At 42.7% G+C, this 12,262-nt stretch overlaps 1 protein-coding gene across 1 annotated transcript in view; it reads right to left on the bottom strand.

Annotated features, from left to right (window-relative positions):
• Positions 1-4,259, bottom strand: part of TMEM123 (transmembrane protein 123) — a 30,458-nt gene extending 26,199 nt beyond the window's left edge. The window contains exon 1 of the mRNA XM_067567765.1: positions 3,948-4,259. Coding sequence (XP_067423866.1) covers positions 3,948-4,038 — 91 coding nt within the window. The 5' untranslated portion in view covers positions 4,039-4,259. The remainder of the gene's footprint in view (positions 1-3,947) is intronic.
• Between the last annotated feature and the right edge of the window lie 8,003 nt (positions 4,260-12,262).

The following is a 12,262-nucleotide window of genomic DNA, read 5'->3' as shown; positions in this document are numbered from 1 at the left end:
ATATGGCTGTTTTTATGTTAAAAAACATTAGGGGGAACATCTTCCTCCCTCCCATCTAAAGATAAAGAAAGGGAAGGTGGCCGTGACCACTCTGGAGGCCCAGGTTGCCAAGTTGAGAACCCATGATCATAGCAGCAATCACAGGACTTGTTGTCAATAACTCATGAGCAAGTGCATGTGTCCATATGTCAAGCAAGTACAGTAGCGGTATGTGGTTAGTGTTGCCTATGTCATCAGTGTCCACTTGGCTCTGATCTTTGGATGTAGGTGGATGGGGATATACATACAGAGTTTTGTCTGATATACCTTAACTTCATTTCCACATTTTTTAAAAAAAATTTAACCATAACTCTGAATCTCTGGGATTTCACACATTCATGAATTGATTTTTTTGGGGGGGGTCTTTAAACCATAATTTTCTAGTAAAGTTTTTTCCCCTTAAATATTTGATGCATATTCATAACATTAGTAGAAGATTAAAAGGACACCATCAACTTCTTGGAATCACAATTTTGCCTGAAAATTTTGTACCCACTATAATTACAAAACCCATTTCTCTCTATTCCCTCCCAGCTTGTTTACTTTGTGCATTTGACAGCATTTTGAGTACAGTTAGTGTCACACTTTCCAGTGTACTGTCAAATAGTGAATCATTTTAATCCTTGCTGAAATAGACATGAATATCAACAGGGGAGCAGAAAAACTATCACAGAATTTTTTAATGGAATTTAGTTTTTAAAAAGGTCAGAACATAATATTTAAGGGGTGCTCTATTAGTGACTGGCCTTGTTTTAAAATTACTTAATATAAAAAACCCTTCAAGTTCAGTGTCTCTTTAATGAAGTTATTTATCTTGGAATAGCACTTGTAATTTCATCACTGTATCACATTAACAGCCTGATCCAAAGCCCACTGAAGTTATCTGAATCTTTTCACTGTCTTTGAATCATGCTATAACTGCTTTTTTTTCTACAGTCAGTTAAGCATTGCTCATCTAGATCACATTTCTTGAAAAAGAAAATGCTACTTTACAGTACATGGAAAATACAGACAATAAAAACAGAACTAACTTCTTACAACATTTAACCAATATTTACCAGTCAACTTGTTTACCATGGTCCTGTATTGGTTTACAAAGACAAATCATGCTGTTCATTATGTAAAAGAGAACCTCCTGCAGCTTTTCTTTGTATGACAGGGTCATAATGCATTAAACAAGACAATAGACAGGATACAGCATATGTTTCTTCAAAAGAGCATTTTTTTATCTAAGGGAGAGTTGTTTTCTACTTAAAAGGAGGTTTTAAAGCCTGTCACATTCCTATACCTGCTTTTTTTTATTCTATTTTTATTGCCGTTTCACCCAAGTAAACTCAGCCTAAAAACTTTTACTAATTATGTATCTGTAATACGAGAAACAACTAAGGATTGCTAGACCAAGTGACATTTCACTTTAATTTTTGATGTCAGGTTGCTTTTTGTAGATTATTTTGGTTACCTAATCTAACAAAAGTGTTGTGTTTTGAGTGGCACTCTGTGAAGGTAATTTTTCTGACATTCTGTCTGTCTCAGTTTTTACAGCCATTATTGCATCATCAGTGTTTTCAGAGGGTATCAGGGTTGAATGAATCTGGGGCCTTCACCACTTGAGTTAAAGGACTCATCTGATGTGAGAAAACAGTAATCTGTAGATTTGCAGGGATCAGCCACTAGGAGACATTATCATTAGCACCAGACAAAGTGCATAACAAAAATGGGCCCTTCTTTACATTGAAGAGTTATCACACAACTGCAGAAAGAGCAGCAGATAACCATGGTCTTGCCATAAATGCAGCACTGATCAGGAAAACTATTTCCCCCCCAATTTATGACACTATACTACACAACTGGCCAGGAGTATTATGACACCCTCCTCTCCTTTCTCTTACATCAAGTATAGCTCCTAGGATAGTTCACTAGGACCTTGATCCATGCTTTGTTCCAGTTGCTTGTCAGCTATGGTTTTGGTTGTATTTATCCCATTTATATTTATCTCCTCTCCCTATTTTGTGTCCCAATTTATTAGTATATTTGTTTGTTGAAGGAAAAGAGGGGATAGTGGAATTCAAAGGTGAACAAGAAAAAAACCCCAACTAGAGAAGTTGTTTCCTCTTCTGCTTCCTTGCGATGTATAAGATTTAAGGGGATTTTTTTTTTTTAAAGAAAGAAAGAAAGAAGGGATTCTATTTTTTTTTCCACTTTAGAAATATCAAGAATGTCAAGTCTTGTCTTCCCTGTTTTGTTGGAGGTCTTCTTTAGAGGAATCAGAGTTGAGGATTGGGAGTTTTCAGCTATAAATTAAAGAGGTTAGAATTTGATTCTTTAACAAGAACCCTTTCTCTTCCAATTGTTAATTAGACATTTGGTCAAATGCATATTAATAGAAACCAAAAATAAAGTTTTAAACAGTGTAATTAAGAGAGGAAGTGATTTTTATTCAGTTATGTTTCACTTCTTTGATATCTGTGAAATCAAAACCTACTAGTTATCCATAGATCCTACAAGAAAAACTGGGCAGATATGACCCGATTTCCATTCTAAAAAAAGCAACAGACCAATTTTTTTTTTTTTTTTTTTTAAAGGAACACACACAAACAATTTTATTTTTCGTTGCAGGACAACTTTAAAACAGATAGAAGGCTACTCTCTCCAATACGGTAATTTTTGGTCTGTTTTTCTGGGATTTTGCTTCTTCACTGACCCAATGGCTAATAAAATTGTATTACAATTTCATTTCCTACTCTAGACATCTTGCAAGACACAGAGCAAACATGTTAGGTTTTGAGATTATTTCTGCAATTTCAGTGTCATGGTTCAGATTTTATTAGGAAAAAAAGTTACAATGTAATCAAACAGTAAACATGATAAAACCAAAGATAAACTGTGTTTGAAATGAAGGTCATTTTGGAAGAGTACAACACAGATTCTCAGACTTTGTACTCTGGATAATCCATCTGAAGTGGGCACTGTTCTAAGGTAAAAGCACACCTGGTCCACTCCCTAGATCCCTCCATAAAGGGGAGAAACTTAAATTGGGACATAGTTGAACGTGTCATCGCTTACAATATGGATAAGAGGTGCACAACTGACCCAATAAATATGATACAATCGCTCAGTAAATGCAGATCATAAACCTTTCTGCACATTGTAAAACGGTAGTCCTGATTGCAGTGTGTGATTTTGACATAAAGTAAATCATCTACGGATTAGATTAGCTCATCCTAGAAAGGTGAAAAGCATCTTTTGCAAGTGTCTTTGAAAGGCACAACACATTTCTGCTAGAGATGTATCTGATCCCTTATTTGAAAAAGGCCTGGTGCAAAACAAACTGAAATGACTGCACCCATGAGACACTAGCACCCCTTTTGTACCTGTGCGGTAAGGAAGCAGGCTTTTTTAAACCTGCATGACCAGCGGCTTCAGGGCCCCTCTTGAAAGCTGGATTTACATCTCACCAGTTTACCCCAAGCAATGGCATTAAAGACAGTTCCTAACCTGGGGTCTCGGTACAGGGAACAGCCCGGCCACATACCCCTCTTGCAGCATGGCAAGTGCGCACAGCGTAAGGCGCTGCGGGGAACCGTCCTCCTGCGTTGCAGGGTGATGGGCTAGGGCAGCGTTTCTCAAGGACTGCACCGGGTCCCTGAGATCTCGCTGGCACAGTTCAGGAAGGCAGCATGCCGGCGAAAAGTTAGAGACACACTGAGCGAGGCGACCTACCCCCAGACGCTGGCTACAAGGCGCGCTGGCGCCAGCCCCGCTACTAGTTCGCCTCCGCCGCCGTGTGCTCGGCGCCGGGCCCTTCAACCGCCCGGAGCGGGACAGACGGGCCCCCACCTGGGGCGGGGCGAGGAGCAGGCACAGAGCAAAGCCTCTTCTGGGCCCCGCGACCCGCGCCTCTGACTTACTTATGCCCTGCACGGACAGACGGGCAGCCAGGAGCACCAGCAGCAGCGCCGCCGCGTGCAGGGGGCTGGCCGCCCCGGCGCAGGCTCTCATGGTGGCGGGTCTGCCCCGTTCCTAGCCGGGCCCCGGGACAGGAGGCAAGGACCGAGCGCTGCTGCTGCTGCTAGCCAGACGCGGACCGGCTGCGTGCGACAGCGGCGGCACTCGCCCTTCCCGCCTCCGCGCCTCTCTCCGCGGCGCTGCGCCCGTGGTCAGGGCCCGCCAGCACCGAGGCGGGGAGCTCACGTGGTGGAGCCGGCGGGCGGGCGGAGGGAGGGAGGGAAGAGGCGGGGCAGGGTGTGTCATGTGGCGGCGGTGGCTCCCTTCCTTTGCGGCGGGGCTGCAGGAAGCTGCTGTTGCTGCCGCCGTGCTCCGGATTAGCGGCTGCTTCCCGGCTGGCCGCTCCGCTCCGCTGCGGGGAGCCCCCCCACCTTCTCTGCGCCCTGGAGCCGCGCCGAGGGCTGGGTGCCAGCGGCTGAGCCTGTGAGAGAGGCCGCTTGTGCCCTGCCACGCGTCTCTCCTAGGCTTACCCCCTTCGGGGCGCCTTCGTCCCCGCCCTGCCTGCTCCCCCGACGTGCCCTCGCCGCCTTCTGGGGCAGGCGCAGCTGGCTGCGGGGCATTTCCACGCGGGGTTTATGGGAAGGGTGCGGGGCAGGCCACTGTGGCTATGGCCGCAGGCATTAGGCATGGGCCGCAGAATTAATTCCCTCTGCTGGAGGATTCAGGGTGAATTCAGCCCCTCTCCCTGGAAAGCCTTCAGGACTCCCAAGGGAATTCCTCTCAACTCAGTCTGCCTGCACTAACCCTTCCCTACCTGCTCCACCATCCCCCCTCACCAAGGTGGAGGCTTGTTGTCTTTTCCCCACCATGCCTGAGTCCGTGATCTGCCCAGATGAAGTCAGCCAACCCGGAGGGCAGCTGGGATCAGCCAAGTGCTGCTGCCTGCTACTTTGCCTCTGAGGGTATATCTACACAGCAGTTTGGAGCCAGCCTCCTGGCCTGGGTCTACAGACCTGAGCTAGCAGGGCTGGTCCTAGGTCTCTCAGAATAGCTCAGCTGTACTGACAGCACCGTTGGCCTGTGCTGCTGTTGGGCTTTGAAGTCTAAGCTCCCTGGGCTTCAGAGCCTAAGATCCAGTCTGAGCCACAACTTCAAAGCACTGTCTGTACTGCTCTTTAAAGAGCTCTAGTGCGAGCCCTGCTAGCCCAGCTCTGTTGACTGAGCTGGAAGGGTTGTTCCAAAATGATGTGTAGACATACCCCAACTGTCTTCTCTCTCTCAATATGGGAACTTGATCCCACAGATCCTCCTGTCCAGTGTGAAAGCAATATTTCCTGGGGGATAGCACTCAGCAGACTTCCTAATGCACTGCAAGAGCGCAGTATATAATTGCATCTACCATGTTAGCCATATTGCCAAGCCCAAGCATTAAAAAAAAAAATCACAGGTCAGGCCTCAACTCAAACTATTAGTTTGGCTTAAAAATTATGAGATTTTTAAAGAAATAATTAATATTGAACTCTTTGTTTTCTGAATTTTGAGCCTTTTGAGTGAACTTGGATCATATTTTCAAGCTTTTCTCTGCATTCATGAGGTCTAGAAACCTACTTTTAAAGGCGAAAAGTGAGTCACACATAATCATAAATCCAGGAGCTAGGGCTTTGAGGAACTCCCCCCAAAATTGCAAAAGTTGGCTACACTGGTTGGTAATCATATGGGACCTTGTCCTGAGAAATTCTCAGCATCTGCAACTCCCACTAAAGTCAGTGGAAGTTGATAACACTCAGCTCTTTGCTCATTGCCTTGCAATACCCGCCAACTAGCGTGTCGGTCTTGGAAGTTTATGGATAAAGAGTGTAGATGAAGAGCAACAGATCAGCTTGTGTGTGGGTATATTTCAAACTGCTAGCTACTCCCTGCCTCAGTGTGCACCCCAAACATGAGGGATATTAGGAAATAAAACTACTTTAAGTTGCATTTCCCAGTGGTTGTATTCCTATAATTTGGCTCTCTAGGCATATATCACTACACATTTTTATGGCTTGCATCTAGGGATGGGTCCCTTCCTTTGAGTCAGCTTTGTGTGTGTCACATCATTTCTTTACAAGAATAAACAAACTGTTGGGATACTATATGTGCACGCACACATGTATGTGTGTGTCAGGAAGGATATGTCAAATGAATACCTTTTCGCTCTTTGACCTACATTCTGATCTACATGTATGGAGTTCTCTTGATTCTTTATGTCTGTGTAGAGTACCATTGAAATGAATACAGACACAGAAATCTACCTGTGTGGATCATTTTGCAGGAGTAGGGCCCAGATCCACAAAGGTGTTTAGGCTTCTAAATCCATGGAAATCAATGCCTCTGAGGCAATCAGTACCTCTGAGGATCTGGGCCTAAAGCCCTAAGTCTTGGTATCTGCCACTTAGGCCTGGGTTGGGTTCCCCCAATTGCAGATGTACTGAGAAAGACATAGCATTTTGATATTTGTTCCTACTTCTACTGTTTTCTCTACCTGAGTCATTTTCTCCTGTTTTTTGATTTGTTGCTGAAACTTTGAATTCTCTCTGTTGATTTTTGAATATTGTTTTGAGTTTAAGAATGCTGCCTGCCACTTTCTTCTGTGCTGCTGTTCCTTCACCTGGTCTGACTGCCATTGCATTGAGTCAGATCTTCCTAGTCTCACCTGTTTACAGGAGATGTTGCATTAAATGATGTAATACAGGAGGCAATTTGTGTTGACCTATATGAGACAGTATTATATAGGCCTCTCTATATATGTCACTGATCAAGAAAGTAGTTAAAGGAGTCACTGCCATGTTAGAGGAGACTTAACTGTGAATTGTGATTTTCTATGAATGCTGACTGATTTTAGGAAAGCCAGGATATATGAAAGGTATGGGAAAATATATTACAGGGTATTTTTCTTTTCTCTGCTACTACTATCAGTAGCAAAGGGATTATGTATCTTGGAAAGATGTAGGCCCTGATCCTACAGTGAGCTGCACATGGGGGCAAGAATCCTCGTGCCCAAGCTCAATGAAGGATCGGATCTATGTTATGTCAGAGTTTGCTGTATGTTGTAGTTTTATAGAAGACTGGAGGATTTATTGGGTGGCTAAGAGGTGTATGAAGGAGAGACTGAAATATAGTAATATATAGAGAGTCTAGCTATGTTGTACATAAAAGGAACGTGTTGTTGCCATAAACATTTGAAGAGACTATTGGAACAGCTAGTGCATGAATTTGTGTGTGTATGCATGCACCCAGGGAAACGAGGGCATAACTGAAAGTGTTAAGAGTGGAGAAAGGCAGCTAAAGACAGAGACAAACAAAACGGTATACTGTACAAACAAATCTTATATTGGAATCAATAACTAAGTAACCTTTTGTCAATAACAGTTTCAAGTGGCTCACTCAAGCCTCAATAATGAAATGTAAGTTTATTCTCCTCATCGATAGGGCAATCTATTGTTGATCCAGAATAATAGTAAAGTGCAAATACTCTCATTTTTCATCTTTTAGAATATTTTGAATAAGGGTTGAAGTTATCGTACTTTGCACACCCTGTTTAAATTGGCATTGGCTCTACAGACTATTGTATAATCTATTGTTGTTGTTTCATGCCATTAAGCAATCAGAATTAAAGCTTTGAGATGTGAAAGTATTGTGAAATTTCTGTGTACTCGAGAGCTTTGTACATCACTAACTATTACACTATGTGACTGAACTGTAGTCATTCATCTGTTATTCTGTAGAGCTAACTATATCGGATAAGAATAGTAGTGAAAAAATCTTTAGATGTCCTTCAATAACTAATTTTGCAACAGTATTTCTTTAAAGTTTTTTCATGGTACCTATAAAGTTAAAGATGATAAAATTTTTTGGGAGGAAATAGAAAAGTTAGGAAAGCATCCCTAATTTTAAAGAGTGGAATGTGAGTAGGATTTTTATAAAATACAAGAATCGGAAGCATGAAAACGTGTCATTCCCTGCAACCTCATAAATTAGAGGAAAATAATTTCTATTTATGTAGGTAATTATATAGCTCCATCATAGTGACAGCTGAGTACAAATATTAATGAATATATTGTCACAGCACCACTGTGGTGTTTTATCAGTTTTGAAGCTGGGGAGTTGAAGCACAGACAGATAAAGTAACTTCCCCTAGGTCACACAGACCTGCCAGTCTGTGGCAGAGCTGAATTCAGATTCCTGAGTCCCATTCCAGTGCTTTAACCACAAAACCATGCTTGCTTGCTTTTATTCACTTTTTTTCTCTGTGAGTAAACCTCAGCAAGAGCCTCTAGTAAATTAAAACATTACATTTTTGTTATGGGGTAATTAGGCTATATAACTTGCACCGAGTCAAAAAGGTTCAGAGTTTTATATATTTCCGGCATTCTGTTATTTCTCTGATCTATTCTGGTTATTGTACAGCTCTCATCATTGTACTGAGTACCTTCCAGAAATGCATCTGTTATATGTTGCTATGCTTATAGATTTCTTTGGTTCAGCTGAGTAGGCAGCAAAACAAAGCCCCTCTCTGTAATTGGCATAAAACTAATACCTGCAACTACACTGGCTAGGCTCAAAATTACAAACACTAATAATCTCTTTCTTTCTCAGTGTTACAAGTGACTGGCCTTTTAAGAGGAGATGGGCCCAGCCCCACCTGAGAGTGGTTAGCTGCCTCCTAGCTGAAGCTGTAGGGCCTGATGAAGAGCACCTGGCATATTTAAAGCAAAAGATCAGCAGAGGAGGACTAGAACAGGGATGAGTTACAAGGAGTAAGAGGTCTTTAACAGATGCCTATTGTGTAAGGGAGAGGATCCAGGCTGTGGAGGGATTCTAGGGAGAGTATAAGAGAACAGAAATTGAACAGACCCCAAGAGGAGTAGAAGATTGGTTTGGTTTTGACTCTTGTATGACTCAGCTGGAAGGCTAAAGTCACTTTGGCAGCTGAGTGTGCTGAAAGATGTGTGGGATGGTGAAGATAAAGGAGAGGAATTGAGACAAGGTATCTGCTGGAGCATGCTACATTATGGGGGGAATGTTCAGAGACTGCACCCTACTACCCTGGACTTAACAGCTTGGATTCCAAAAAGCATTTCTAGTCAGGAAAGCACTTCTGTGTGTGCTTGAATCCCACTGAAGTTCTGGAGAGGGGTGCCTTGAATGCATGCTTGACTGCTGTGTGGAATCGTGGCCCAAATGAGATCAGAATCCAGTCAAATTTCAATCCATCTGATTAGTGTGTGTGTGTGTGTGTGTGTGTGTACATGCAATTTGAATACAGAAATGGCTCTCTAATTCCACTGACAATAATAGGATTTGGGGAACTTTTGTGGATTACCCCCCTTACTCCCCCCAACACTTTGTTCAGTGCTTTTACTTCCCTTTCTCAGTAGTCTTAGCTTGTTTACTCTTTTTCCTGTAATATTCTTGTTTCCCTGGCTTGATCTGCTTTTCTCTATTTGCTTTACACATTCTAGTAACTTCCTCCACTGCATTTTGTATTGAATATCTCCCAGTCAGTCTGTAGTGAGATTTCTTCACCACAGATTAATGGCCTGAAATGCACCCTAAATGCTACTCTCTATGCCTTCCTCAAAGAGCTATCCTCTAATTTATCAAGATCCAATTTGGCTCCCATTGCACCATCATTTTCTTGGACTTTAACTTAGTCTTTCCCATTAGTAGTTCATGATCACTGCCACACTTGGAGGTTAGAGTTTATAGAAGTTCCAGCAGTGATCATCTGTGCCTTTTACTGATATGTGGTGTCAGGAGTAAGGCCCTCAGCTGTGCCTGCTTATTATTCCTGACACCCTAGCTTGACAGACCATCCTGCCTTATTGGCTGAGGAAGCTAGCAGACAGGTTCGTACGTGCAGTAGCTCACTGGATGCTCAACGTTTTTGCCCATGGACTTTCTGCTTCCCTGTGCGCATCTCTTGCCAAGCCCTGCTTCTGCTCTGCTTCTTCACAGTTCCTACCCTGAATCCAGCCTTGCTCCATCCTTGCTTCTGCCTCCGAACTAGGTCTGCTCCTGCCTTCCCTGACTCTTAGTAATCTGGTTCGGACATCGCCTCTGATTCCTGACTCTGTGTCTTGACCCTTGGCTGTGGCATGCAGACTCTGACTCCAGTTCTGACCTTTGGATATGCCTCTTGGTTCTGGCCCTGTCTTGCCCCTGGCTCTGGCTTTTGGACTCTGACCATTGGGCATGACTACCGCTCTGACCACTAGGATTGACTGCCTGCGACCAGGTATCCTAACATGTGGACAATCTGGTTTGTGGTTTGACCGTCTGGTGAGTTCCATGTAACCTTGTGCATGTCTTTATGAGGAAATCCATTATCACTAATAATCAGATTGTGCATGTCACCGCAAGTTCTTAACCTTTCCCCATTATCGTTTGCTATCCCTATGCCATGTGGTCCAACTCTGTTCATTTGTTTTCCATATCTGCTACAAACCTTTGCGTTCGTATCTCCCATTATCAGGATCATAGCTTGATCAGGAATCTCCTCTAAAATTCCATCTAGCTGATGATAATTCTGTCCTTCTCTTCCTCATCTGCAACTGTTTGTCTGTAACAGCAGATCACAGTTATTCATATTTTGTTTGTCATAGCAAGATTTACTACTACCACCATCTGAACAGACACCAGTTTCCAGCTGTTTGCTGAACTAACTATTCTCTTGCCCATCGCTATAGTAACCCTATGCTTTGCTTGTCCATTTGAATGTCCAGTGTAAAGGACACTGTAATTTCCAAGTGTCATCTTTCCTGTACCTATGCAATGTATTGCCTATATGGCAGCAAGGAAAACTTGTAACTTCCATAACTCCTTACTAACTGAGCATGGTCTGACGCAAACAGAGATCTACCATTCCAGCTTGCAATATGTGTAATGTGTTTAGCCATTATTTGAAATCCAAGACCACTGCTGTTTGATAGGCCTGGGTCAGAATCTATATAAATCAGTTTGGTTTGCAGTACTGTTCCTATAACCAGTGAGTTTCAGATGTAATGTCTTGTTAGGCCAATCAACCCTGTCCAGGTCATGGGGAATTCCATGTTGCATACCTGTTCCTAGCAAGCCAGCAGGCTATCAGCAGTTCCACCCTCATCTGCTTGCCTTCCAAAAGCATTGCACAAAGCAGTGAATAAACACATAGACTGGGCAAGCAAAAGTTTTGGAAGGAAGGGGCCCAACAAGTAGAGGAGGCATCAAGCAAACAAGATATGAAAACAGGATACAAAAAGGTGGAAACATAATCAGGCCAGTGATGAAAGTGGTAAGAGAGGCTACTGGTGAACTGAGAACAAATGCCAAAGTGGTGCTGAGATTATGGAAGGAGCATTTTGACAAAGTGCTGACCGCTGTCATTCATCCAGATGCAAGCATTCTAGAAAGTAGGGCAACTTGTGTGGTAAAATGAATATCTGAACTGATCTGTCAGAAGAAGAAATAGGAAGAGCAGTGACGCCGTTAAAAAATGAGAGCTGCAGGAATAGACAATATAACAGCTGAGCTGCTAAAAGCTGGTGGGACAAGTTCTATTAAAGCATTAAAGAAAAATTCAAGAAGGTATGGGATCAAGAAGACCTATCAGATGAGTGTTTAAAGGCAATAGTTTTAGCAATCATGAAAAAAGGAGTTTTGACAGTCCCCAATAATTATAGTGATGTAAGATTATTGTCAATGGTGGGGAAATTCATGACTGCAATTAACAGATTAAGGCCAATTTTAGAGGAAGCTGTGGGCAAGGAACAATGAGTGTTTAGAACAGGCAGAAATTGCATGAATCAGATATTTATTCTCTGACAGTTGATGGTGAAGGGTGGGGAGAAGCAAGAATGGGAATTAAAGATGTTTGCAGTTTTCATGGTCTTCACAAAACATTTGATTCAGTTTGGAGGGAAGCATTATGGAAAGTAGCAAAATGATATGGCGTTTCACATAAGAGTTTTTATAATTGCAGTTATATACTAAGACTCCTATGATGCCATAATTGGTGGAAAATTAAGCAACTGGCTTAAGTCAAAGGGGGTGTGGAATCACTGCTGCTTTTCATCCAGTTTTTAAATTGTACATTAAGAATGTTAGATAAGTTGGAGGGTATGATATTGGATGATCTAGAGTCAACCTTCTTTGCTTTATGCAGATGATATAGTTCAACTGGCAGAAACATTTGAATTAATAAAACCACCGAATCCTGTAGCACTTTAAAGACTAACAAATTTAATTTCTGCAGGCGTAA

This window comes from Emydura macquarii, unplaced genomic scaffold, assembly GCF_026122565.2.
Source record: "Emydura macquarii macquarii isolate MOO-44397 ecotype Brisbane River unplaced genomic scaffold, CSIRO-AGI_Emac_v2 contig_318, whole genome shotgun sequence".
Classification (NCBI taxonomy): Eukaryota; Metazoa; Chordata; order Testudines; family Chelidae; genus Emydura; species Emydura macquarii.
The sequence above is the reverse complement of the archived record's forward strand: the minus strand, read 5'-3'. Positions and strand labels throughout refer to the sequence as shown.